We start from the raw sequence: 27,159 nt of genomic DNA, 5'->3' as shown, positions 1-27,159 counted from the left end.
ACGTAAATGTTCCCCAAACGCTTCCACCCAATACTTTTGGTTTGTATCTTAGAGCATAAACCATAAAGTGATGTATACGTAAGAAGGGTGGGATAGAAATAATGATGTATTTTGAATATTGTATGAAATTCAGAAAGGCTGATCACTAGATGGCGCTACTGTACTTATTTGTGACATAGCCATGACACACTGTAAAGAGCTATTGTCAGCTTCCCTTGGAAGGATCAGAACACACTGGGGGCGTGGCTAGCATTTACATCAAACGTATTAAGTCCAATCAGTATTTGGGTGTGTTGGCATTTGCTGTTAGATATATTTAAGATTTAGAACATAAATGTAAGAGTCCAAAACATAAAAAATAATAAATGAGTTTGGACACACAAAGCCAAATTTTGATAACTGCCTCCCATTTTGTACTGAGAATATTGCCTATAAAGTTGATTTGGTTTTTGTAATCTGCTAATAAGAGTTAAATTGGTTAAAATGATTACTTAGTAACAATGTAAGGATTTCTTTCCCCTGGAGGCCGCCCAGGTATAATATTTAAATAAGAGCTCATTAGCATCACTTTAGTTCTTTGTGTGCTATGTCTTTGTTATTAAAAGGTTGATAATAAGAAGCAAAAATAATGATTTGAATTTTAGTTAGTAGGAACTGTCTTTTGAGCAAAATGCCAGAATTCTGGAAAAACGCAAATAGATTCCTGATTTCTAAGAGAAGATTTCATTCTTTTTCAAACACTTCACAAAGGACCCTACATATTAGTTAATTTAAAACTCCGGCATAAATACTGTTCAATTGTTAAACACCCTTACCTCTGTGCAAATCAAAGCCTAATTTGGATATAATTTCTTTTCCTTTGAGGCTGTCTGCCTCTTTGTCCCATGGATGTTTGACTTCTGTTGAATCAGCCAGCCCAAACACAGCTAATCTACAAAACAGACTTCTGATCAAGCTCTGGAGCCATTGATTAATCCCATCCTTGTATGTCCAAAATTATATTTTATGTGATTTTGTTCAAAGAATGTAAATTTAAGTTCAGATTTATTTAAACGTTCAGAATTCAGCACTCCAATTTTTCACATGGCTCTACTGTCTTTGTATGAACTGCTTAGCAGGTTGTTCTCTCCTATGATCTCTCTGGTTCCCTCTAAATTTATTAAACTGTCTCCCATGAGCTTTAGATGGCATGACTAATGGTAGTGTTGTCTTGGAAGTCATTTACAATAGCTGGGACAAGTTTGGGAAAAACTACTCCCAATTGTGTACCAGCATTTTCCTCTCTGTAAATAACCTTATATCTCCAGATATATCCTCGGGTTCTCTCTGGAAGTTTCGTTTTAAAAGATGATTTTTTAAAAAAAAGATAGAAGTAGAGAATAACCAAATGTCCTAAGAGAGAGATTCTTTTAAAGTTTTGTTAATTAGATTTATTGCAAGGGAAAAGATTACAATGCAGATTCTTGTGAACAGGATATGTATATACTTTGGCCCTGCCTTTTACAAGTAGTTTTTGACTTAACAACAGTTCATTTAGTGACCATTCAAAATTATAACTGCACTGAAAAATTGACTTATGACCATTTTTCACGCTTAACAACTGTTGCGTTGCACCATCCCCATCCCTCATGTGATCAAAATTCAGATGCTTGGCAACTGACTCATATTTATGATGGTTGCAGTGTCCCGGGTTCATGCGGATTCCCTCATGATCCCTTCAAGTGAAGCCAGATTCACTTAACAACCTGTTCCAACTTATGAACTGCAGTGATTCACTTAACAACTGTGGCCAGAAAGGTCATAAAATGGGAGAAAACTCACTTAACAAATGTTTCACCTAGCAAGAGAAATTTTGGACTCAAATGCGGTCTTAAGTTGAGGATTACTTGTATCAGGGTGTGTGCTGAGGTGGGTCTTTTTTAATGCAATAGCAATAGCAGTTAGACTTATATACCGCTTCATAGGGCTTTCAGCCCTCTCTAAGCGGTTTACAGAATCAGCATATTGCCCCCAACAACAATCCGAGTCCTCATTTTACCCACCTCGGAAGAATGGAAGGCTGAGTCAACCCTGAGCCGGTGAGATTTGAACAGCCGAACTGCAGAACTGCAGTCAGCTGAAGTAGCCTGCAGTGCTGCATTTAACCACTGTGCCATCTCGGCTCAGCTCATTTGAGAGATTAAATGCCTTTGATCTCTCTTCACCTCTCTTATTTTACTGGGGGATTGGCTAACCATTTAAGGTATATGAACAGGATGCGTTGGTTCCTGATATTTTGCAAATATCCTAGGTGATTTTTTTTTTTTTTGGTGATTTTAAGTTTATTTATAGGCCGCCCTTTTCCCTGAGGGGACTCAGGGCGGCTTACAACTTATATAGGAAGGGGAAACACACAATGACATATAGGACAATACATAATTAAAAGAGTAAAGCAACATTCATTCAACATTCGGGCGGGGATGGATTATGATCTTTAACCCCAGGCCTGACGGGATAGCCAGGTCTTGAGGGCTGTGCGGAAGGTCTGGAGGGTGGTGAGGGTACGAATCTCCACGGGGAGATCGTTCCAAAGGGTCGGAGCTGCTACTGAAAAGGCTCTCCTCCGCGTAGTTGCCAGTCGACACTGACTGGCAGATGGAACTCGGAGGAGGCCCAATCTATGCGATCTAATGGGTCGTGAGGAGGTAATTGGCAGGAGGCGGTCTCTCAAGTACCTAGATCCACTACCATGAAGGGCTTTGTAGGTGGTAAGTAGCACCTTGAAGCGCACCCGGAGATCAACAGGTAGCCAGCGCAGCTCGCGGAGGATAGGTGTTATGTGGGCGAACCAAGGTGCACCCACAATCACTCGCGCGGCCGCATTCTGGACTAGCTGAAGTCGCCAGATGCTCTTCAAGGGCAGCCCCATGTAGAGCACATTGCAGTATTCCAGCCTAGAGGTCACAAGGGCCCGAGTGACTGTTGTAAGAGCCTCCCGGTTCAGGTAGGGTCGCAACTGGCGCACCAGGCGAACCTGGGCAAATGCCCCCCTGGTCACAGCCGACAGGTGGTAATCAAAAATCAGCTGATTAGGTTCAGACAACTTGGTTGGATGGTTGGAGATGGGCCACCTATTGACAGCTAGCAGGAAGAGCCTGAATATTCCTGGCCTTGTTTTCCACTTACCTTGATGCAGTTTCTGGTTATAGGTTGTAAAGTACTTTTCTACCTTTATGGAGGAAAGAAGTATCTTCTCCTAATTCCTTACTCTTGAGATCAGCTTGTAAGAGAGATGGGACTTTCTCAGAATCTGAGTAATTTACCTATATATGGCATGGCATGATAATGATAAGACAGAAAATATAGTGAACTCTAGCATCACTCCTGGTCTTGGTAACTCTGAGGCATGTAGTCAGTATTTTAAAAAAATATTATATTATAATACACACACACACACACACACACACACACAAACACAGCACATTGCTGAAAAGGAAACGAAAGAAAAGTAGAAAAGAAAAACAAGAATAAAGGGCATGTATAAGTGTTATATGACTTGGTTATATTTTTCAGGGTTATTAATTTTAAATAATTGAATATAATATTTTAAAAACCCCACATCATTGTTAAAATCCAAGTAATGTATAAATATCAATGGCAATCAGCAGAATATAGATCATAGAATGAATTAGGAATCGTAATAATGTCAGCCTAAGCAGTTTCTGCTGAAAGGTTAAAATGTTAAGACTTTAGGTTAAAGAGAAAACCAAATTTGTGTATGGTATAAGCCTCTGTCGAAGTACAGTTCAAAAATGATTTCCGAATTGAATTGAGTATCAAATTTACTTTTAAGATAGAATGTTACCTATCTTAAAAGCACAAGCAGCCTCCCACAATTTAATTAACATTCTTCTGCAAAAGGTAATGTATGTATTTTGCATTAAGACTCATAAAATATTCTTATAATAGTTACTTATATGCAAAACTAATTACCGTAAGAATAATTTGTGGGAATATAAGATTTAGTAATTATTTACTTTTTTAAAAAACAACAAGTTTTAAGAGAAAAATTAGCTTTTAATTTTTTCATTCTGTTGTAAGTAATTTTCCCAAAATTGTTAGACTTTACTAAATTGCAACCAAATATGGAAAAACAAACGAATTTGGTTGTTACATTTCCAACTTTTAGAAACTGAATTGTCTGTTTTAGCAGCTAATACTGGAGTAATAAACGTAGCAGTGTTCTTTAATATTTGGTGTTAATGTCTCTCCACTAATAACATTTGTATTATTGCAAATTTATTGTATCTTAATTCTGCATCCATTTAATCATATAGTCTTTAATTCGTTTATTGTTCTGACTCATATTTCACTGATAGTTTGTAAGTAAGACCCAACAAATCTCTGAAAACTTAAGTTAGGTTTTCATATTCAATCAAATGTCCTTAGTTCCATATTGTTTTTGGAAATAATTTTAAAACTATTGCTTATTTAAAATTCTAAAATTCATCTTCAAAAAATCCTTGCAAGAGTTTTCTCTGTATTGAGAAGTCATAGTCACCTTCTTACTTTTCTGATTTATCTATAACAAGGGTGTCAAACTCAATTTCATTGAGGGCCGCATCAGGGTCGTGTTTGACCTTGGGGGGGGGGCATGGTGGGTGTGACATGGGACTCATGTCGGGGGCACCTGTGGTGGCCAAGTGCTAAGGCAGGACTTCCCTGAGACCCTCCCTCACTCTCATAATCTTCCTTCCTTTTCTATTTCCTTCCCTCTTCATTCTCCTTTCTTCTTCCTTTCCTTCCTTCCTTATTTTCCTTGCTTGCTCTCTTCCCATCTTCCCTTCTTTTTCTTTGTCTTTCCTCTTTCCATTTCCTTTTTTTCCTGTCCCTTCTTGCATTTCTCCTTTTGTTTTATTTAGTTTGTTTTGCTAGCCCTCTGCCAGTGAAAATGGGGCTCAGGAAGGCCACACCCTGTTTTTGGCAATGACGAACTCCTGCAGCCTTCTGCCAGCAAAAATGGGACGTCCCGTTCCCACCCACCCCCCAGCTCCCTTTTTGCTGGCAGAGGCACCAAAAGCTAGTCCTTTGCTGTTTCCACACCGGCCCCGTGAGCCAGCTCTAAGCACCCTGTACGGCCTATGGGCCTTGAGTTTGATACCCCTGATCTATAATATTCTAATTATATGTGATGTCTCTCATGTATGTTTTTGTAATAAATCCAGTTTTCAATCTGTATAATGTATTCAGTAAAGTCCATTTATTTATTTTCTTAGTAATTCCATAAAAGTTTATAGTTTGCATTCAGTAAGGAAATAGATATGTATGTTTTAGTCCCTGTGCCTTGGCAATTTTAAGACTTGTGGACTTCAACTCCCAGAATTCCCCAGCCAATACAACTTTACTCCAGAATTTTCTCAGCACAGTTTCAACTTCAACTCCCAGAATTCCCCCAACCATATGATCCGCATATTTTAAAATTGCCAAGGCTGAGAAACACTGCTTTAATCATTTTTTAATAGATCAGGATGAAATTTTTCCATGAGAAAAGAAGTCTTGACACTTGAATCTAATTGATTATCCAGGATAATCTCTTGTTTCTTTAGCAATAAGTAAGGTTTGATTTGTCTGACTTGTTGCCATTTTCAAAAAATTTTTTTTGACAAAAATCCACTATTCTGTCTCCTGTTGAGGTGAAAACAAATAATCCATTTTATGATTTAAAAGTCAATGTTATTAAAAATAAGAAAAAGAGAACGAGGGAGTAGAATTTCTTTCAGCTTGTCAAATGCACATAAAGCTAAACAGTTACAGTAATCCTGTATTTTGGCTTTAGGTGATCATATTACAATTGGATGGAATAAGATATTTATTGCCAGTAAGATCAAAAACACAATAGTGCTCAAACAGCAATCTCTCATAAAATATTGAGGGGATTGAAACAATTAGCCAACATTAAAAATAATGCATATTGTAAAATAAGGAAAAACCGTTTGCAAATTATTGCTTATAATTTTACCTTACTTGGAGGGATTTCTCCCATTTCACCAGCTAGTTTGTCCTGAAATTATAGAAATAAAGATAAAGATGAAAAGGTGAAAGATTAAATGAAAGTCTTTGAGTCAAGTTTTAATCCTGGTGATAAAATGTTATGTTTTGGTAGCACATGGGTATAACATGAACTGATATGGGAATGATTTGTCATTGACTCCTAGGATGTAAAACTTTCTTGCCTACAGTCCTGATATTTTGTGGTACTCTCCCATTTGCGTACTAACCAGGACCAACTCTGCTTAGCTTTTTCAGTATCAGCCAAAGTTGGCTAGGACTTGCTAATATCTAGGAAGTCTCAATCAACTTCATTTTTAACTGCAACATCAGAGTGTGATGTTTTTTCTGCATCATGCAGACCCTGCAACACACATCTCGCAGGACAACAGAGAAGTAAACAAAAGATCTATGGAGATTCTCAGCCATCCAGGTTGTGGTTTGTCCCAAACTGAAGAAGCTTCTTGGATGAGAAGCAAAACAACTTCAAGGAAAAACAAAGTCCAGTTGCCTTTGAGAAGTAAGCAATACATGAATTAAAGTGCTTACTTTAATTAGCTATTCACTTGGCCAAATGAAAAAGCTACGGTTCTGAGATCTGGAATGAAATTCCAAAAATATTAAGCAACTTCTTTTTCTTTTTTTCATCTGTTCCTATCTGAAATGTTCTCTGCTCTGCAATATATCTAGGGTTGACTATTATATATTTTCATCACACACACACACACACACACACACACACACCTGTCCTGGGGGGCATGATATTATGAAATGCACCAAAGCTTATTTTGGGGTGAAGGAACCATAAGAACCATATGAACCATAAATAATAAACGCTAATAAATGGATTCAAGGAGTTCTGATTTCCAGCATTGCAGTATGTACGGATGGTGCTTAACAGTTTCTGAACCCATTCAAATTTTCAGTATTTGTGCATGAATATTACTTAAAATGAGGTCTTTTCTCCACACATTCTAAAATTAGATAAAACCCAATTAAAACAAGTTTTAAAGTATCAGTTTTATTCATCTATTGAGGAAAATGATCTGAAGCTGCACATTTGTGTATATCAAATGTATGAACTTCTACCATGTTTCCCCAAAATAAGACAGGGTCTTATTTTCTTTTGACACCCCCCTAGAAATAAGCACTTGGCCTTATTTTTGGGGAGGTCTTATTATTTTTGAGGTGCAGGAGCAGTGGTGGGTTTCCAATTATTTACTATCGGTTTGCTTGTGCGCGCATGAATGCTTCTGTGCATGTGCAGAAGCGTCCAGGTGGGCAGGTGGAGTCTCCCACCGCCACACTACCAGTTCGCCCAATCTGGCCAGAACTGGCGGAAATTCACCTCTGTGCAGGAGGTGGCAAGGGTGGTCACCTCATGGCTGCTGCTGTGTTGCAATATTTTGGGGGAGGGCTTATTTTTGAGGGAGGGCTTATTTTAGCACATGCACTCAAAAGTCTAATGGGCTTATTATCCGGGGAGGTCTTATTTTCAGGGAAATGGGGTAGGGTTATATGTTCATTTTCAGTGAGATGATGATCAGGCAGGTTCTGAGTTTTTTTAAAGAACCGAATTTCAAGCATATACTATCAAGACTAGTTTTCACAACACAGGTATGTGGCAGTGTGTTATAACCCAAAGAAAAAGCAATTGATGTTGATCAGGCTGGAACAGATTACAAAATGGTTTCCAAAGAGTTTGGACTTCATCAGTCCACTGCCACACAGATTGTGTGCAAATGGAGGCAGTTCAACCCCATTATTATCCTACCCAGGAGTGATTGACCAAGTTCCCACTAAGAGCAAGACCTCCAGGAGTTCTCAAAGAACCCTGAGCAAGATGTAAGGAATTGGCAAACATCTATATTCGTGAGATCACCACTGAACAACCATGGTGCGCACAAGGTTACAAGGAGAAACTCCCCCAAATGTAGCCCATCCACAGTTTGTGAAAGACCACATGGATAAGCCACAGGGTTATTGGAAGAATGTGGATGCATGAGACAAAAATAGAACTCTTTGGCTTGAATGAAAAATGTTATGATTGGCAAAAGATAAGCCCTGCATTGCAGCATAAAAACCCTATCCCATCTGCGAACCAAAGTGATTGGTTGATTGTTCCATGGTTCGGGCCTGCTTTGCTGCCTGTGAATGAGAATAGCTTTTTATCATATATCTATATATGTGTGTGTGTGTATAACAGGGGTGGGTTTCTTGCCCCGTTCCAACCGGTTTGGTTGGAACAGGGCCGGCGGCGTCCTCGTGCACGTGCGCGGTGCACGCATGCGTACTAGCATCTGCGCGACGCTCCAGCTGCTCCTGGAGGATCGCGCAGGCACTGTATGCATCCTGCGCATGCGTAGAAGCGCAGAACTTGTCAAAACCGGGTAAGGACCGCGGGCGGGGGGGCGCGCCCTTCGCTGTTCCCAGAAGTTACTTACTTCCGGGTTCGCCGACCAACCGGTTTGCAGGGACCGCTGCGAACCGGTTGAAACCCACCCCTGGTGTATATATATATTATGTGTGTGTGTATATATGTATGTGTATGTATGTATTCTGACCCCCCCTCTTCACTTGTTCACAAACGGCAGTCAGACAGAACTTCAAAGGAAATATATTTATCAGTCCTGGCTCAAGCTGGCTGCGAGCCCAAAATTAAACGTAGATAAAGTCTCTGGCAAAAAGTTACACAGCAAAAGCAAAAACAAAAAGCTCTTACAGCAAAACCAGGTTTACAGAAAGAAAGCAAATCACTTATTCAAGTGCCTCTTTGAATCAGAGTTACAGAAAGCAAATCACTTATCCAAGTGCCTCTCACGAACAACAAATCCTGACCGATGAACGACGAACCACAAACGCTGACTTCTGCCACTAAGGCGTGGCACCATCCGTCTTTTATCTGTAGAAGACGACCCTAACGAACAACAGCTGCTCATTATTCCTGCATCCCGACTCAACTCACAGCAAACTTCTGCTGAGTCACAACATATATGTATGTATGTATGTATGTATGTATGTATGTATGTATGTATGTATCTATAAATGTATGTATATATATATAAATGGCTGTTTGTGTGTCTTCCAGTATAACTCTGGAATGCCTCAAACAATTTCAACCAAACTTGGTACACAGATTACTTACCCTTAGGAAACAAATACTGTAGTGGTAAGACACCCCCAACACCCCTTGGAGTATGTGTTCTGTTAAGAGCCTGTTGTGCCTTAAACAGCTTCTACCGTACTGCCTTAAAATGGCTTCTACTGTACAGCACTGTGGAGTTGCTATGGTAACGGCTTCACAGTACTCCACAAGGGGGGTCCTTCTGGTAAGAGGGGAAATCCAACATTAGAGATTGTGGCGATGTTCATGGAAGGAGAGTTGGGATAAATAAATACCTGGGCAGCACCAGGTTATCAGCTAGTTGATTATATGAATTCTGAATTGTACCAGCAAATTCTACAGGAAATGTCAGGGTATCTGTCCATGAATTAAAGCTCAAGAGAAAGTGGGTCATGCATCAAAACAATGACCCAAACCACACAAGTTGTATTACCAAAGAATGGGTAAAACAGAAGAAAGGTAATTTTAATCCTATAGAAATGTGGTAGAAGGACCTGAAGTGGGCAGATTATGTGAGGAACTCCACCAACATCCCTGAGTTGAAGCTGTTTTGCAAAGAGGAATGGGTTAAAATTCCTCCAAGCTGATGCACGGGAGTGAACAAGAGTTATTGGAAACTTAGCTATTTGGCAGTTTGGGCCGATTATTGAAAGCAAAAGTTCACATACTTTCCCCAAACACACATAATGTAGTTTTGGATCATTTTCCTCAATAAATCAATAAACAAGTATGTTTCTGACTCATTTGTTTGACTAGATTTCTTTATCTAGTATAGGACTTACCAGTATTTAGCAAACAGATCACATTTTAGGTCATATTTATGATTTCTATTCTTTCTCTGTGTGCATTTCATGACCATATTCAATAAAAGAAGGGTGTTCAACCAGAAGCCCAAAGGACACTGGTCAATATAACCATCACAGAGAAAATGTGGTTGTAATTCAAATTTTGGCTCCTGCTGGAAGAACAGGTGATAGCTGTGGCTAAGAGGGCCTCAACACACCTGTGGGTTATGCGCCAATGGTCCCCATTCTCATTCCTGGATCCGGATGCTCTGGTCACTGTCACTCATTTTTGTAACCTTCCCTTTGGACTAATATAAAGGGATCTTCATGAGGCTTTCCTTGAGGAGCATTCAGAAGCTTCAGCTGGTACAGAATGAGGATGTAAATGGTTGCAGTTATTTAGCACACGTAACACCACTGTTTCTGGGGCTGCATTGGTTGCGAGTGTGTTTTTGGGTACAATTCAAGGTGCTAGTTCTTATCTTCATGCTTCATGGCTTGGGACAGGGATACTTGAGGGGATGTCTTCTTCCAGTTGTTTCTATCCTTACAATCCAGTATGTAGAATGAGCATGCTCTGGATCCTGTCAACCAAGGAGTGTCAGCTGGCAGGCACCAGGAGGTCTGCCATAGCGCATGCCCTCTGGAACATTCCCTCTCTCCTAATATTAGGCTGACCCTGATCCTGCTGGCCTTCTGGAAGGCCTTGAAAATCTGGCTATGTGCCCAGGCCAGGAGTCCTGAGTGTGTGAAGGGCCCCATTTCCTAGCTATATTGACAGACAGATTATACCTATTGGCTGCTATTTGTATTATGTTTTGACTCTTTTAATTGTTTTTATGATCGTTAGTTGCCCAGAATCACTGATTTGATTCAACATACATCATAACAGGATACTAATAAAAGCAATCGACATAAATCATAAGATCCAAACAACAAAGTTATAGTCATAAGAAGCTAAGGAAATAGGTAATAGGAAAGATGAGAAGGATAATAGTAATACAGCCCTACTATGTGGTTTGGCATCCCAGGGAATAGACAGTATTGTAGCAATTAGTTGTTTAGCAGAGTGATGGCAAGGGTGGGGTGGGAGGGAAACAATGAATGAATGAATGAAAATGAATGAAAGAAACATTTCATTGGTTTCTAATTGGAGCATTAAGTGATTAATACGAGACACTGAATGTATGTTCTTCAACTTGTGTGACCTCTTTTAAAAAGCCACTTTGACCTGCTGCTAATGACAGAGTAAACAGCCCTTACCAGTTTTGTTTGAACGAGAAAAGGTTGCTATCACGGTAATGTCCTATTTCAAATGTTTTGGCTACCAACCTCTTTGAAACAATTTCTGGAGAGGAACAATACAGAAATCTGGTAAAATATTTTAGATAGGTCAGGGTTATCCCACCTTTCCATGAATCTTAACACATATCCTGCAGTTTACATTAAAGATACCCTATGCCTCAAACATATATTTGTGGAATTCCTAACTCTCTTCACAATCCCTAGTTTGGAGGCCATAGTGCATGAAAAGATAGCACTAGAGAGGGGCATAGTATTACAGGGTACATTGAAGTTTGACCACTCAAAGTATCACAATTCAAATTTGTCATTATTTTCCTATACTCCCTTAGGTATTTTTTTTAATAATCTAAGTTACCTTCCTCCAATCTGAAATTCTTCCAATACATCTGGAGACCTTAAAAAGAAACAACATATTCTAGAATAAATCAATCAATCCAAAGTGAATATAATTTGTCTCCATTTTTTAATGTTTACAGCAATTGGTAGATACTGTGAAATGTGTATAGTGGCAATGGGAGAAAAACTTATTTTCTGATAATTCACATCATGCCTCATATTCAAGTACTACAAGCTGCCTTTATAAGCTGCATTCAGTTGCATCTTTGATGTTTATGCATAAGGTGAATCTTTACCTTAGATTGGGACTCAGGTATGGGATAAGAACACTTCAATTTGAAAAAACTACATTGTCACTATTAATTCCTAATGTTACAAAAAGCTGCAGGGCACTTCCACCATTTTCTTGAAATCTAAATTTTCTGAGATGGCTGTATGTTTGCAATGATCAAAACAATAGTTCACCTTTTGCAAAAGCAAGCCTTCTTATCACCTAGGCTACAATGTAATAATCCATAGAACGGAAATATTCTTGCTTACTTTACATGAACATACACACTAGTTGTAAACTCGCCAAGCTCTTACCAGATTAAGAGATGGTATCTACAAGTTGTTACATGAAAGATTATATAGAACAGACGCCTAATTAATGGTCTTAAATTAAAAGCAACTTCTTTGATGTTCTTCTACTTCTGTTCAGAAGCTTGTCAGGACCAATGCTGCAGCTCTCCAGTACCTCTGTTCATGAATAAAAATAGTTTAGAATAAAAGTCCATTCTCTGTCCCATACCCATGCCTCTCCTCTAATTGACATATGTACACAATTGACATATGCCACATAAAGTTAAGTTTTGACCATAGCTCCTTGTCACTGGATATTTTCTGTAATCTTTATCTACAAACCTAAGTAGATATATTTATAGGAAGGAAGCATGATTGTATATCTCATTTTGATTAGCATAGATAACTAAAAATGATACCTTTTTAAAATGAGTGTAATCTTAATCCAGGCATCTATTGGCAATTAGTTCATTGCATGTAGGGGTACAGAGTAAATATGAAGCTATTTCCTTCTAACCCTGCTGGGCAGTGGCATCTTTTTTCTCATATTTAGCATTGGATAAGGTCATGTATCATTTTAATTAGAGCTCATTATGACAAAAGTTGAAAAACTGCTCTAAGGAAACTAGTAGCAGCCAGTTCGTGGACTGATTCTTCCAACTCTCATCCATGTGACCAAAAGCAAATCATCACACTTGAACGTAATGCAATTCATCTTTATTTGAGAGATCTGCTTATATGTACAAATACTTATTTATTTTATATTCAACTTTTTCCATTGTGAAATGCATAGGAATTTATTTAGCCACACTTGTGCTCTTGACCAGGGGTCTCCAAACCTGGCCCTTTTAGGACTTCTGAACTTCAACTGCCAGAATTCCTCAGACAGCCATGCTCCTGACCATTCCTTTCAACAAAAAGCAAGATTATTCAGATTTTCTTTTAACAAAATTCACTGAAAGCAGATTGGAAAAAGTTATAGAAATATCTGCAATTGGATTGGTTTCACTTTAGAATCCAAATTAAGTTACCATATTGCTAGTGTGGAGACTTTACTTAAGGCCTCAGTATGATCTGCTGAACAGGGCTAATTCTCTCAACTGATATGAGGAATGTCCTGTGCTCAACAGGTGAATCTTTCATAGAATCTAAATTTATCATTAAAGCTATTGACCTATTCACACATCACAGGCTCTCAAACCATGCCCAAGGATGCTGTCTCTCATTTGCATATATGGATTGCTCTCTATGTGTATGCTACTATTTCCCAGTACTGTTTTTTGTGCTAGAAGTGTAAAACAGTTTCCAAGTTTTGCTTTTGATGCAAAGGGTACAAGAGCAGTCTAAATAATACCTAGCGTGAATTTTAGGTTGATGCTATGCAGTGTCATCTCCTAAGATAAAATAAATTTAATAAATAAAAATGAAACCGAAAAAAAACCATCTCCCTATAAGATGTCACTGCATGGCACCAAGCCTAAATTTCACATTAACTCAAACAATTCTTGTATATTTTGGATGTGGAGGTGGTTTTTCTTTTTTTTCCATTTTAACTATCAAAATAATCTCATGTTTGGCTAGATAGTTTTGGAGCATTTAATTAAAATGTAATAGTTTTGCTTGCCATCATTACTGCTTTTGTCCTCTTTTATTACACATTGATATTGGTTTGAAAGTTTGATATGGTTACGAAAAATGGTTAATGAATTGCAATGAGCTCAGATTAATTCTGCAGTGTACAGTACAGTTGATCTTTCATTTATTTTTCAGTGTCCATCTGTACTTTTGAATCAGACAATGAAGAAGAAATTGCAAATGATCTACCGGGAAGCAACATGAGTTTTTGTTTATGCTTTTTAATACATTTATGAGCTCCAGACCAAGGAAATATTCCCTGAATAAGCTTCCCATGACATGAAATCCCTAACTGTCCGACTCTTTCAAATTCTGGAATTTGCCGCTTTTTAAAAACTTCATAATATTATATTCTTATATTGTTAAAACTTGCTGTATGTCTAAAAAGCTCCCTGAAATCAGGTTGTTTTGTAGTTCCCCAAGGGGTAAGATGAAAATCAGCATGAGAGATCTAGCTTTGGTCCATGGAACAAATACTTTCCCTGTTCTGTCCACTGACATATTTATTTAATAGATGCAAAATATTTGTCTCAAGTGGAAACTTACTGGACTGTACCATTGTGTGGGTTTATGGAAATGCATAGTCAGAAATTCTTGCTGTATTGCCACCTTTTGCTGTGCTTAGGCTGTATGGATGGTCACATTTTATTAACACACGGTTGCTGTGGGAGAGGCAAGAGAGGCAAGAGTCTATTCACACTACTACTACTCCTAAATGTTGTTGCATCTGTGCTGAATAAAAATTGCAAGAGCTGAGCACCCTGAGTATTGTACATGGGGGTAGGAAACAGTGGTGGGATTCAAAAAAAATTACTACTGGTTATGTGGGCATGGCCTGGTGGGCGTGGCAGGGGAAGGATAGTGTAAAATCTCCATTCCCTCCCCACTCCAGGCGAAGGTTACTGTAAAATGCCAGTTTCCTCCCTATCAGCTGGGACTCGGGAGGCAGAGAATAGATGGGGGCAGGGCCATCTGGTATTTGCCGGTTCTCCAAACTACTCAAAATTTCCACTACCAGTTCTCCAGAACTGGTCAGAACCAGCTGAATACCACCTCTGGTAGGAAAGCAGTTTAAACTTCACAGGGTATTTGTTTTGAACTTTCAATAATATGATGTCAGGCTTTCAATTCTGGTTTGCGAAACTCCAAATGCTCGCTAGATAACAACAAACATAGCAGCCATGTAGGATCATCTAGAGTCATGATGGCAAACCTATGGCACATGTGCCAGAGGTGGCACACAGAGCCCTCTCTGTGGGCACATATGCCATTACCAGCTGATCTTATGGTTTTTTGTTTTGTTTTACAGTGCACCAGCTAGTCTTCATGTGTGCTAAAGCACCAGAAACCCAAAGGCCAGCATGTTCAGCAGCCACCTGGTCTTCAGGTTTCCAGCGCACGGGCACGCACAAAGACCAGCAGAAACCCAAAGACCAGGTGGATGCCACCCACATGCACACCGGCCAGCTGGTTTTCGGGTTTCTGGTGCTCCAGCACCCGCACATTCCAGTTTTAGCACTCAGTGCCGAAAAGGTTCACCATCACTGATCTTTGCAATCCAGATCTAATAGCATAAGCAAGTGACAGTCTTAAACTACTTGCTATCAGAATCACTGCACAATTGTTGTCTTAGTCAGGGTAGGAGAATCAGACCCTCATGTGTGAGAATGCCACCCATTTCAGATGAATGTCACCCTTCTATGACCTCATAAGATTCACTTCTAACCTTCTTGAAAGTATTAGCTGACCAATCCCAGAAGTTAATCCGTGCAATAATGATAGTTGTTTGAAAGGACCTCTTGCTTCACCATGTCCTAATTTTGGTATTACACCTTTCTCCAAAAGCCAGAAGACCATGGTGCTCTGGTTTTCTCCAATTTCCTTCTCTGCCACTTCCTAACAGCAAAAAGGCAACACTGAGTAGTAAAGATTAAGATAAGGTAAAAAGCTGTCCAATCGCCTTTTGGCACTCTCTCATTGCTGACTAAAGGGAATTCTAGCCGATGCAAAGAGGCGAATGTAAGGACAATTGCCACATACTCCACAGCAGAAGATTGATAATTGCAATAAGGAAGTGTAGTTTCTAATTCAAAATCCACCAACAGGGAGTACACTGCAATATAATCAGCCCTTTTCTAGACCAATAAGGGTTTTGAAGCCTTGATAGATTAAACACAGTATCTAGAAAGACCTCAACAAATGTGAAAACACAAGGGATAGTTCTTTTATTCTTTATATTTAGTAGATTATAGTATATTAAATGCAAAGGTATTTATTAGAGCCCCCAACATTTTTTTTGCTTCAAGGGAAAATGGAGAAGCAGTAAGAGAAAAATTGCTATACTATGCAGTCTTTCATCCCTTCCCTCCTATGGAATATTCTCTTCAAAAAGCAAATTCATTCATGAGAGAAGGGACAATTAGATCCATTAAAAGGAATGTGAAATCATAATTGAATGTGATAGATCTAGCCAGACTCTAGGCAGGCAATTCCCTCATTTTCATTCAGAATGTTTTCAACATAAGATATCTACGTATTACAGATAGCTTAGATGCCCTTTGAGCATCAGGGTGCTTCAAGAGCCTTTCCTGGGGTTTGCCAAGTGCCTTATGCAAGATGATGTTGTAAATCATCACAATGTTTTGTTTTTTAAAAAGGGAAATTGTAAAGCTAATCTCCAGGATGCAATAAGTTATTTAATGCCTCTGTGTTCCACATAGACCTCAAAGTTATTCTTAGAACATATAAATGTCAGACAGCTACAGTGGAGAGGTGGGTTAGTGGAGACCATCCAAGTGTTGGTGGAGACAGAGAACAATCTAACTAGTTTCCATCTCATATACATGAGTGGTTTGCAATCAACCACCCCCATGTTGGCAGCATTTATTTACCACTTCTTGTAAAAGATTTCAACATAGTTTACAATTAGATTTAAAAATAACTAGACAACCCATGACCTGTTGGATTGTCATTTCAGACATATTTCCTTTACTTAAACAGAAATAGAATGACCAAAAGCAAAAAAAGCAGTTGGAACAGGGGTGATTTCTAAAGAGCAAGTGTGGGTCTGGTCTACTGAACTGCTGGGCAGCAATGCAGCAGCACTGAAGTCTCCACAAGTTTGCCAAATTTCACTCCCATCGGAGTCAAGGGACCTAAATTTAGGATGCATTCCGTAAGTTAGTTCATTTGCGGTATCTTGAATCAAGAACTGCTGTTCTTTGATGCACCGTTTTGCCCAGTTAAAGGCTACAGGCACAATAATTTTAGTAGTATATAGAATATAAAACATATCTCTGGGAATATTGACTAGATTAGAAAGTTATAGTTTTAGTTTGGCAAGATTCTTCCATTAGGTACAAGTAAGTAAAGGACTGAACTCAATTGGAATTCACTTTCTTGTCTTTGGGCTTGGGCCTGATGAGATGGGCTGTCACACAAACTCTAGCTCTCTGGACCGGCTGACCAAGGCAGGCTTAGAGCAAATCAAAGATATCCTTCAGTTAGGGCATATTTTTCCACCACGTTTGTTACAAATGTCTTTCTTTTGGCTGCCAGCACTTTGTCTGCTATGGCTAAATTTATTTAACTTATTTGTTAAGCTGGGCTTTTCAGAGATGCTGACGGTTTAACAAAAGAAGATAAATTTAGAATCTAATTCAGAAGACCTGTGCAATCCAAACTACTGTAACTTAATCTGACAACCAGCTATTCCAGTAGACAGAGTGGGCAAATACAGCTGAGAGATGGAAACAAAATTTTAGAAGAGGACCTCAGTATATTATACTAACTACTCCAAGTCCCCTAATTGTGATTCCTACTGCTTTCAGAAGTTCTCTGATGGAAAATGTGATCTACCATCAAGGTTGGAGCAAGACTCGCATGCCAGTATTGCTATCTTTGTGCAAATAATTGAAAGAGTAAAAACTGACCTTTGCCTTAAAAAGGTTTTGGATGACCTTATTTTTAATCTCTCTGCTTTTCTTCCTGATCTCAAATTCCAAATCAGGACATACAGTATGTTTCCATGAGAATATCAGCTGTCCATGTAATCTTACAGCTTCTCCAACAGCTGTTTGGGAAAAGATGCTCTTCAATCCCATCCATTTCACACAGGACATCTTTATGTTAAATGGTATATTTTTCTCAAACTGTATGGAATTGACAAAAAAGCCATTTTGCTTCCTGGATATATATTTCTCTGTCTGTGCTCTCCTAAAACATGCCTTCTCTTTTTAAATCTTGTTATTCAAAACATTCAATCCATTTCTTAAGCTCAGCTGGCTGAAGAACTGTAGGATCTGCTGGAATTTATTATCGTAATTTATCAAATTTATACATCGCTCATCTCACCTAAGTGACTGCCATGATAGAAATTCTAGTAAAATACTTAGATGTTCAGCTGGATCCCCATCATGGTCTGAGTTTGGACATAATTTAAATTGCAGTGGGAGAATAATATACATATTGCATTATATTCTATACTCTTTGGTTCCACAATTAAATTGTGCTTAATCCTAGACTGAATATGAATAGTTTTGTTCTTAATTTACTACGTATATAGAACTTAAGGATGGGTCTTTATCTTACTTGATAAACAATTTTGATGTGCTTGGGTTCTGAAACTGAATTTTCCAAAATTATGAATATGGTAAATCAAAGTACACAGGTTATGGAAAAGGCTCATATTGTTCCATAAGGGTTTTTTCTTATTCATTGTATGGGGCTCGTAATTTAGCATGACATTGCAAATCCATACCAAGGTTCTCCCTTCCACACTTTTCTGGTCATTGAGATCTTCTTAGACTCAATTCTTGCTGTTTTATTCCCAGACATTATATTTAATTGGAGGAGGGAGGTATTTTGGATTTTTCTGGGTGTTTTTCCTAAGGATTTTGGCAAGCTATATGACAGCAGCATGACTTCAGCTTCACTGTGCTGGCAGCAGAAAATGACACAATTTCCTTCATCTTTGTGCAAGTAAGCAGTTCTTGGTATAAACAATGAAATCAGCTCTTTGTTCCATGGGGAACAGGAGGGTGCAATTTTCTTAGGTGCAAAGCAGAATTCAGACTTTGTCTTCAGTGGATTAGAACTGGTATGGTAATCTTGAATTAGCTACTAAAACGCAGTTATGTATGTATTGTTCCTTCCTTAATTGTTAACCTTGAACAAAACACTTCCTTAACCAAAAACGTGCCAGAGAGATTGGTAGATAAAAAAATATATTGTATATTTAGTCACTGGTTAACCTCCTAACCAATACAATGCCGTCAGCATGAATACAAAGAAAAGAAAAGAAAAGGCACCCAAACCCATTATCTTCTGCTTTAATGTATTGCCATTTCAGGGACCAATACATTTAAAATATATTTTAAAATTATATTTCCCTGTCTAATTGTTTCCTCGGGACAAGGAAAAGAGGCTTGTTAAGATAAAAAACTGCACTTTTATTAAAACATTATTTTAAAATAAAATTCATACTTTTATTTTCCTTTCACAAATCTGAGAAGAAGCAAATGAAATGAATTGTTTGAGAACAACTGATTCACATTTAATTTGCTATAATCAGGTATAACTTCTCAAAGCTGTCTGAAATTATGATGAGTTGCATAGACTGGATTCACTGTGAAAAATGTTAAGCCTTTAAACTTACTAGAATGAGGCTTTCTCCTATTTATTGTTATTCCTTCTGATGATGCTCACTTGGCATTGTAGAACAAATGCTTTATTAGTGGAGATGCCTAATTATCTAACTGGTCAAGCAGTATTTAGTTTTCAACTGTGAGAAATAGACACACATGGAAATGTGTGCTTGATTGATGCTTTCACCCCAGACGATGCAGTGGATCGAGTGGTCACTTTTAACAGTTTAGGAGTGTTGGATCAGCACATGAAGTTTCAGTGGAAAAGATACACTTTCCTGTGGTTGTTCCTGAATAGCTTATTCTTGAGTTTTTATGAGACAGCGAGAGTGCTTTCCTGAGGTAAATTACTGAGACTCTTGCATTCCACATAATGCCCATTCAAAGGTTAATTGAGGAAACATCTTGATCCACAAAAAGGCAAAACACTTTTTAGCCTTGAATAAGCCCAGCCAATAATATTAGTTTAACGTTCATAAGTCATGATGAAAGTTGGGCGAATGGAATAAGCATGGTTCAATTAACATGGGAAACCATTTTGTACAAACATATTAATTATTTCTGATTTTTCATTAGTTTCCTAGATTTTTATAAAGTTTAGAGATTCTTTGTATTCTTTCCTCAGTACTGTCATCACTATTGAGGCTTCTTCTTCCAATTTCAGAAACGTATTAATCTTCTGATCCAGCATCCTCAAGGTTAAATTAAAACTATTTTCTCTCCTACTGTATCAATCTTCTGAAGCTAACATATGGATACTACCAGCTACATATTTGGATCATAGTACCAACTGAAGTTTGGCTCTTCTTAAAGAACCATGGAAAAATTAACTCAGTGAATATGATATATCATTTTAAGGACTCCAAAGTCTCCCCCCCCCCCCCCCGCACAATATGGAGTCAGGGAAAGGACTATGAGGTCTAAAACACATTCATAATGAAGGACTCATCATAATTGCATCTCACCAAGAGATTTTTGCTTCTTGCTATTGGTTTCTCAAAGCAACCTCTATGACATGGGTGTCAAACTCACAGCATCGTTGCCATCATGTGACATTTCACAATGTTTTTTCCCTTCACAGAGCTGGGGTGGGTGTGGCCTGCGTGTGATGCATCTGGACACTGTTCTATGACCTCCCTGCTCTATGATAAAAGCTATCCTGACATCTTCTGAATATCTAATTCTCCTTGGGACATAAATAGACACAATGATAATGTTTAGCAAGGGGGGAAAAAGCAGTTGTAGATATGGATCAATTTATCATTAAGGGGAAAAACAACTCCAAGAATCTTTAATAACAAGGTGACATGGTTTAGAACTGGTCTCTTACTGTTGTTAGTTTGTGATGTTTTTTTCTGACTGAAGTGAAAATTGAAGATTTGTATTATTATGAATGCTACACGTGCACACAAATAGTTGCAAACTAGATTGACAATGTGTGAAATCATTTCCTTGAATGATTTAGAGCAGTGGTTCTTAACCTGCGGCTTGGGACCCCTTTGGGGGTTGAACGACCCTTTCACAAGGGTAGCCTAAGACCATCGGAAAACACATATTTTTGATGGTCTTAGGAACCGAGACACCAATTTTATGGTTGGGGGTCACCACAACATGAGGAACTGTATTAAAGGGTCGCGGCATTGGGAAGGTTGAGAACCACTGATTTAGAGTGTTAATTGTGCCCTGCAGTAGGATGATCAACATCAGATGGCTCCCTGGGCAAGGAATAGAATTGAAGAAGACACAATTGAAATTTTGAACACTGCAGCAGAACTTCATAAAGCATTCCTCTTAGCAGGATGTCTGGGAGAGAGGGGAGGCTTCAATTTGCACAGTGAATATCTTGAGCCAACATGGAGAATTTAGTTAGAAGACCTCATCCTCCACCGATGAGACTCGGAAACTGTGGGTGTGGGAACTATGGAAGTCTGAATGCAAGCATCAGCCCAGCCTTTGGCCTGTGTTTACCAAGTGTCCACACTTTCCCTGCTGTGAGTAATAAAGCCTGCAAATGGTTGCACATGTGTTTCCATTTAACTCCTAGCAGCCATGACTCACTGCTGGGCGCTCAGCCGGCTCCACTCCTTGGCCGTCAGCAAGACCCGCCTCCAGCCTGGCTTCCTGACCCTAGCATTGTCAAAACACTTATACACACTCTTTCAGTGCCTATTATAAATTTGTTTATGTGCCCCCAGGACATTCTGGGGGTGATTTTACAGTAAGCAAACATCCTTCTCTTCAGTATCTTCTGGTCTACATTTAGAGTGAATGTGGGACACTGAAGTAGCAGAAGGCTTAGTGTATCTACACAAAGTTCCATAAAATTTACCACGCAGAACATTAGTCAATGACCATTTTCAAAGGAAGTGAAAGAATATCGTTTGGGACATTTCCAAGAAAAGAAATCAAAATTACATGAAAAGAGGCAGAATTGAAATGTAGACTTCAAACCTTCCCCATTCCCCAACTTTTGTAAAGTTGGCTGCTGTCAACCCAAATATGGCGCCAATCTTACCAAATCCAAGTTTCTCAAGTTGGTATTCATGGGGAATACCATACCATATGGGGGAAAACATGTGTCATACCGAAAATCATTTGATGGAAATTATTTCTAAAAGAACAAAAATGCTCTAGTGTGAATGTCTTAAGAACACGTGCTACGCTTGGCACTTAACATATTCTGTCTCTAAAATATTCAAGAGTATTTAGAAGAGTGCCTTTTTTTAGGAACCTGGCTGAAATAGCATTCAACCATTCAACTCAGAACATGAGAAAACCCATCTCCTTTACTAGAAGAGTCAAAAACAGCCTCCCAAATTTTATGTCAAAAAAATACTAAGAATGCATTGGTATTGAGCTTCAAGTTCTTTATTTCATATTGATTGAAAATCAGATTTCTCATTGATGCCAAAATTCAAGGTTGCCTAGAAACACCATCTTCTGTTTTAAGATTAATGCAGAGATTAGATGGAGAAGGAGGGTGCCTTTTCCAAGACTTGGCAACTAGTATTGACCACATTTCAGAGTCTTGAAAAACCAAGTACAGTAGATTGGTACTCTGCCTTCACAGTGATGTCCATTTTCTTCAGCAGCTGTTCATTTATTTCTGGAGAACTTATTAAGGTTGACTGTCTTGCTTGTAGCAGCTAGGCCCTCTCTAGCACCTTGCACCAGGTTGGCTTTCTAAACCAGCAAAGCCTGGGCGGAGGCAGATCCCAATTAAGGGCCTGGGTCAGGACAGCAATAGACTCGGGGACATCAGTTCAGTGGGAAAAGGCCAAGTTCTAACCATGGTTTTGAGGAGGAGAGACCTCACATCAGGGTGCCTATATAACTGCATCCCTTCTAAGCTCGACTGCTATTATAATTCTGACGAAAATTTAGTGTAAAAAATAAGGGCCCGGTTGCTGCACGGACTCATGGAGAGTAGCTGCTCTTAAGTGGGGAATTGCCTGCAGCCTGAGAAAGGTGGGGAAAACTGTCAAGCAAAGGCAGCCGAGACCCAATCTCGCAGGGCTGGAGGCGAAGGAAGGGAAAGCAGCGCACACCACGACCGGAGCAGGCCAACCGCCCGTTTTGGCCCAGCGCCACCGGGAGGAGGGGCTGCAATTCCCTGGAGCCCATTAAAAAGCCAGGCTTAGACTGGAACCCGGAGAAGAAAACATCTCCAGAAGGCAAGAAGCAGGAGCTTATCGGAGAGGAGGCTTTCTTTTTCCAGCCGCGGGAACCCCCCCTTTTTTTCCCCCGCCGCCCCAGGCTCTCCACCCCATCCCGAGAGACAGGCTTTGACTGCCAGGCAAACTTTGAGGACAGCCTCCTGCGGAAGCGGCACGCGTCCCCCCGGAATCGCCACAGAAGACCGCGCTCAGAGGACTGAGCGGGGGCGCGCGCGCGCGAGCCTATCTGGATGAGGCGGCAGGAACCGTGAGCACTTGAAGCCTCGGCCGCCCCCTCAGCCAAGCCCGCCTTCCCTCCCACCACCCGCTCCGCAAGATGAGTGCTACGCTCCCGAGCCTCCTGGCCTCGCTGGCCGTCTTGCTCCTGGGGAGGGTGGGCCGCCTTGCCGACGCCTGCAGCTGCTCCCCGGTGCATCCGCAACAGGCGTTTTGCAATGCAGATGTAGGTAAGAAAATATATATATATATATATATACGGCTGACCGCCCTTCCCCTTCTCTGCGGCTCCCCTAGTGGCTTTTCTGTCGTGGCTTGGTCGACCCCCGCGTTTCTCTCATCGCGGGCAGCCCCCTTTTCTCTCCTTTGCTGCAAACTCACTTGTTAGCGGCCAAAACAACCCCACCCCTTTACCCTGCAAGGAATTGGGAGAAACCTGGAAGGGAGCCCGCACGTTGATTCTCGCTTGGTCCCTGCCTGGGTAGCGACCAACAGTTTCCGTCTTTAGTGCGGGCGTCTGAATGTCCCCCGGGCTGATTCTGCAGAGCCCTTCGGTTAAAAAAAACAACCGCCACCTTACTCAAGATTAAAAAAAGAAAAAGCGAAGTGCCGGCCCGCTTCGCCTTGCGTTTCGCTTCCTTTCTCCCTCCCCGCCTTTCGCTCTAGCGCGCTCGCTGACCTGATCCAGAGGAATTCATTTGAAAGCACAAAGGCAACCGCGGACTGAAATTCCTAATTTCTGGCGATGGCTTTCTGCCTGCAAAATGTAGGCTGCTGCCAGACTCTGATGGAACAGCTTCGAAATGGGGAGGGGAGAAGAGGAAGTATGTGGAAATTGGAAGAGAAACGACCGCAAAACGAAAACTTCACAAAGGCAGGCTTGAACCATATAGGGCCATCTTCTCTTACCCAGAAGGCGAAAGAATGAGTTCCCCCTTAAAATGTGTAGGGTTTTAGATCTGTATGGTTTTGAAAAAGCAACGTTCGGTTTTGGAATGAGAGGTTGCAGCCAACCTTCCCTAAACCCCACAAATCCTTTGGCAACAGAGGTCGATCCAATCACTTGCTGGACAGTTCTATTTTGAATTTACATAGAGAGTTCTCATGTTCCCCCCTGCCTTGAACTTCAAATGCAAATATTCTATTGTGAATACAGGAGTATTCATGCGAATACAGAATTACAGGAGAGCAAAGAATCAGGGTTTGGAAAGAAAAAAACCAGAAACTGGGAGGCAAAGAAGGATAAAAAAAGCTCCAGAGCTGTGAAGTGGTAGTGGAAATGAACCAAATTTCCACTCCCTATATAAATTATATAAATCTAATCTCTTTATAGTCTCTTAAAACTCCTGACTCAGGGACAGAACATTTTTAGTTTTCCTCTAAGAGAAGCTGGAGTCTGTTTAAGTGTTGCTATATTCACCCTGCTGTGTTTTTGCTTTTAGTTGTATGTCATTAAAGCTTTTTTCCCCATTAATGAGTGCTTTGAGCAGCCTTCCAGCAACCACTGGTCCCTTAGCTGTGGGCTTTTTGCTTGCTCCATCATCATCAACATACTTCCTGTGTGGTAATCAAGCCAGAGGCCCAAAGTTTTTGTGGGAGGGGTTGGGAGTAAGGGTGGGGAAATCAAACTAAGAGCTGTTGTTCACAGAGTAATGTAGGAATATTTGAAGACAGATGTAAAATCACCCTGAGGGACCCAAAATTTATTCCCAGTGTTTGACAGCCTCCATCTGCCCAGTAACAAAAAAATAGTACTTAAGAGGTACAGGTAATCCTTGATTTATGGCCACAATTGGGACTGCAGTTTTGGTTACTAAATGATTTGGTTGTTAAGTGAGTGATCATGTAATGACCTGATTTTGTGACCATGTCGCTTAGCAAATTGCATGGTTGATAAATGAATCACAGGGTCGTTAAGTGAATCTAGCTTGTTGGAAGCTGGCTGGGAAATGGCAACCATGTAAAAGCGAGCTGGTTGCCCAGCACCCAAATTGTGATCATATGACACTGTGGGGTGGTTCGATGGCTATAACTTCAAGGATGAATTGTAACCAGTTTTTCATTGTAACTTTGAACCATTGTTAAATAAATGATCATAAACTGAGGACAACCTATAATGGTTTGGGGATAATTTCTTTGGCCTGAGATCAGAAAATTAAGAGCCATCTCCTTCTGCCTTCCTAACCTTTGGATTCTGATCCAGTGGTCCAAAGGCGGTCAGATTATCATTTGGAACCCCAAAACAAAGTGAAGGCATAATCTGAATATATGAAGTAGTAATAAGGGAGAGAGCATTTCTGAACCTACATCTTCTCCCAGCTTCTGCGGTACAAGGTTCCCAAGCAATTGATATTCAAGAACTGGTTGGCCATTTAATTGTTTCTGTTTCACCTGCCAGTTTTGGAATATAAGATTCTGAAGGCCCTTCATAATAAGCCTTTTCTTATTTCATTCCATCCAGAGTTGTGCATTGCGGGTAGCTGCTTTTTGTATGCGTGGAAAAATGTCTCCAGCAAGGCCTCCATCCCAGCATGGCTGAGGCCCTCGTGAGAAAAAACACACTCCTTGTTTCCATGTTGATTTAATCAAGGCCTTGTGATATCATCATATGTCCCTTTTTCTTGGCAGTTGGAAAGAAAGAATGAACGAGTTAAGGGAGAGAGACTCTTGTTTTACCGGTTTAAACCAGGCATGCTGGGTTGCATCCTTCACTTGTTGCTCTTTCTTTTTTGACATTGTCTTTTTCTTCTCCCAATTTGCTAAGCTTGGAATCTATTGAAAACACTGGCTCTAACAGGGCTAGGCTTCAGTTTCATCTTTTTCTCCCTGTGAAATTCCTATTATTAAACCTTGATAAGCAAACAACTCAGCCCTCATTTTCTGGGCTTTGCTGTACAGTTGGGATTTGGAAATATTTTGGTGGGGCATCTTATCTGTCTCACTGATTCTGACTGTCACTATTTGCAGAATTGGTATGCCCAAACTGCCTTCCTTGATTTTCCAATGTCTCCAGGAACTGAGTGGCTGCTCTCAGCAGCAATTGTTTGTAGTTTCGTCTTACCATCCAGTATCTCTTCCATCCATGAGAATTTCTGAGTCAAAGAATTTTTGCACTACGGTCTTGTGACTTTTTCAACCGCAAGACATCCTTCTGTTTCTTAGAATTTTAGCTGAAATCCTTGTTTGCACTTTATTGGATATTGAGACAGTTCTAGGAGCAGTTCTCTTGGGTTAATATCAACTATGTCACAAGTCTATATCCAAGGTGCCCTGCTGAGTCCCTTGTGAAATAATAATCCTGTTAGTATTTAATGTGCACAGGACTCTTCATTTTTGTGGATTGTCCTATTCACTTATTTCTAATACCCCTTAAATTGGCTACCACAGTCAGACTTTTCATCAGCCAGAACAAGTTTTGAAAAAGAAGGTTAACAGCCTGATAGCAGTGCGGTTGAGATATGAGAGAAGCCATACTGATTAATAATTTATTTTAAATAATATATTTTTCTGTTTTAATTTTAACAGCTGGAATCTAAAGTGTAGGATAGAAAAGAATATTTGTAGCTCAGAGTTGAACTGAGTGCTAGTTTTTGTTCAACCTTGAGCTACAAACATTCTTCTTAATCTAAGTGTAAAATAATTGTTTTCATAAAACACTAACAATACTCAAAAGAAAAATAGATGAGCCTCCTTGTTTCTTTCCAAACTTCATTAATATTTCAGAACATTGGTTCGCTGAACATAGAATGGAGTGTAATTATTCTGGATCATTTAGGTATTACAGAGGGAAATTACTTGATGTAGAACCACACAGGAAAATATAGGTCATAATAGGAGATTCGGTATAA

At 39.8% G+C, this 27,159-nt stretch overlaps 1 protein-coding gene across 1 annotated transcript in view; it reads left to right on the top strand.

The window, feature by feature from the left end:
- Nucleotides 1–23,049: 23,049 nt before the first annotated feature.
- TIMP2 (TIMP metallopeptidase inhibitor 2) overlaps nt 23,050–27,159 on the top strand; it is a 35,297-nt gene continuing 31,187 nt past the window's right edge. Inside the window, exon 1 of the mRNA XM_087710106.1 lies at nt 23,050–23,541. Within this exon, the coding sequence (XP_087566232.1) occupies nt 23,412–23,541 (130 nt within the window). The 5' untranslated portion in view covers nt 23,050–23,411. The remainder of the gene's footprint in view (nt 23,542–27,159) is intronic.

This window comes from Thamnophis sirtalis, unplaced genomic scaffold, assembly GCF_051295495.1.
Source record: "Thamnophis sirtalis isolate CommonGarterSnake01/CBP01778 unplaced genomic scaffold, rThaSir2_p1.2 scaffold_3, whole genome shotgun sequence".
Taxonomy (NCBI): Eukaryota; Metazoa; Chordata; class Lepidosauria; order Squamata; family Natricidae; genus Thamnophis; species Thamnophis sirtalis.
Note: the sequence above shows the minus strand (reverse complement) of the source record. Positions and strands in the feature narration are given on the sequence as shown.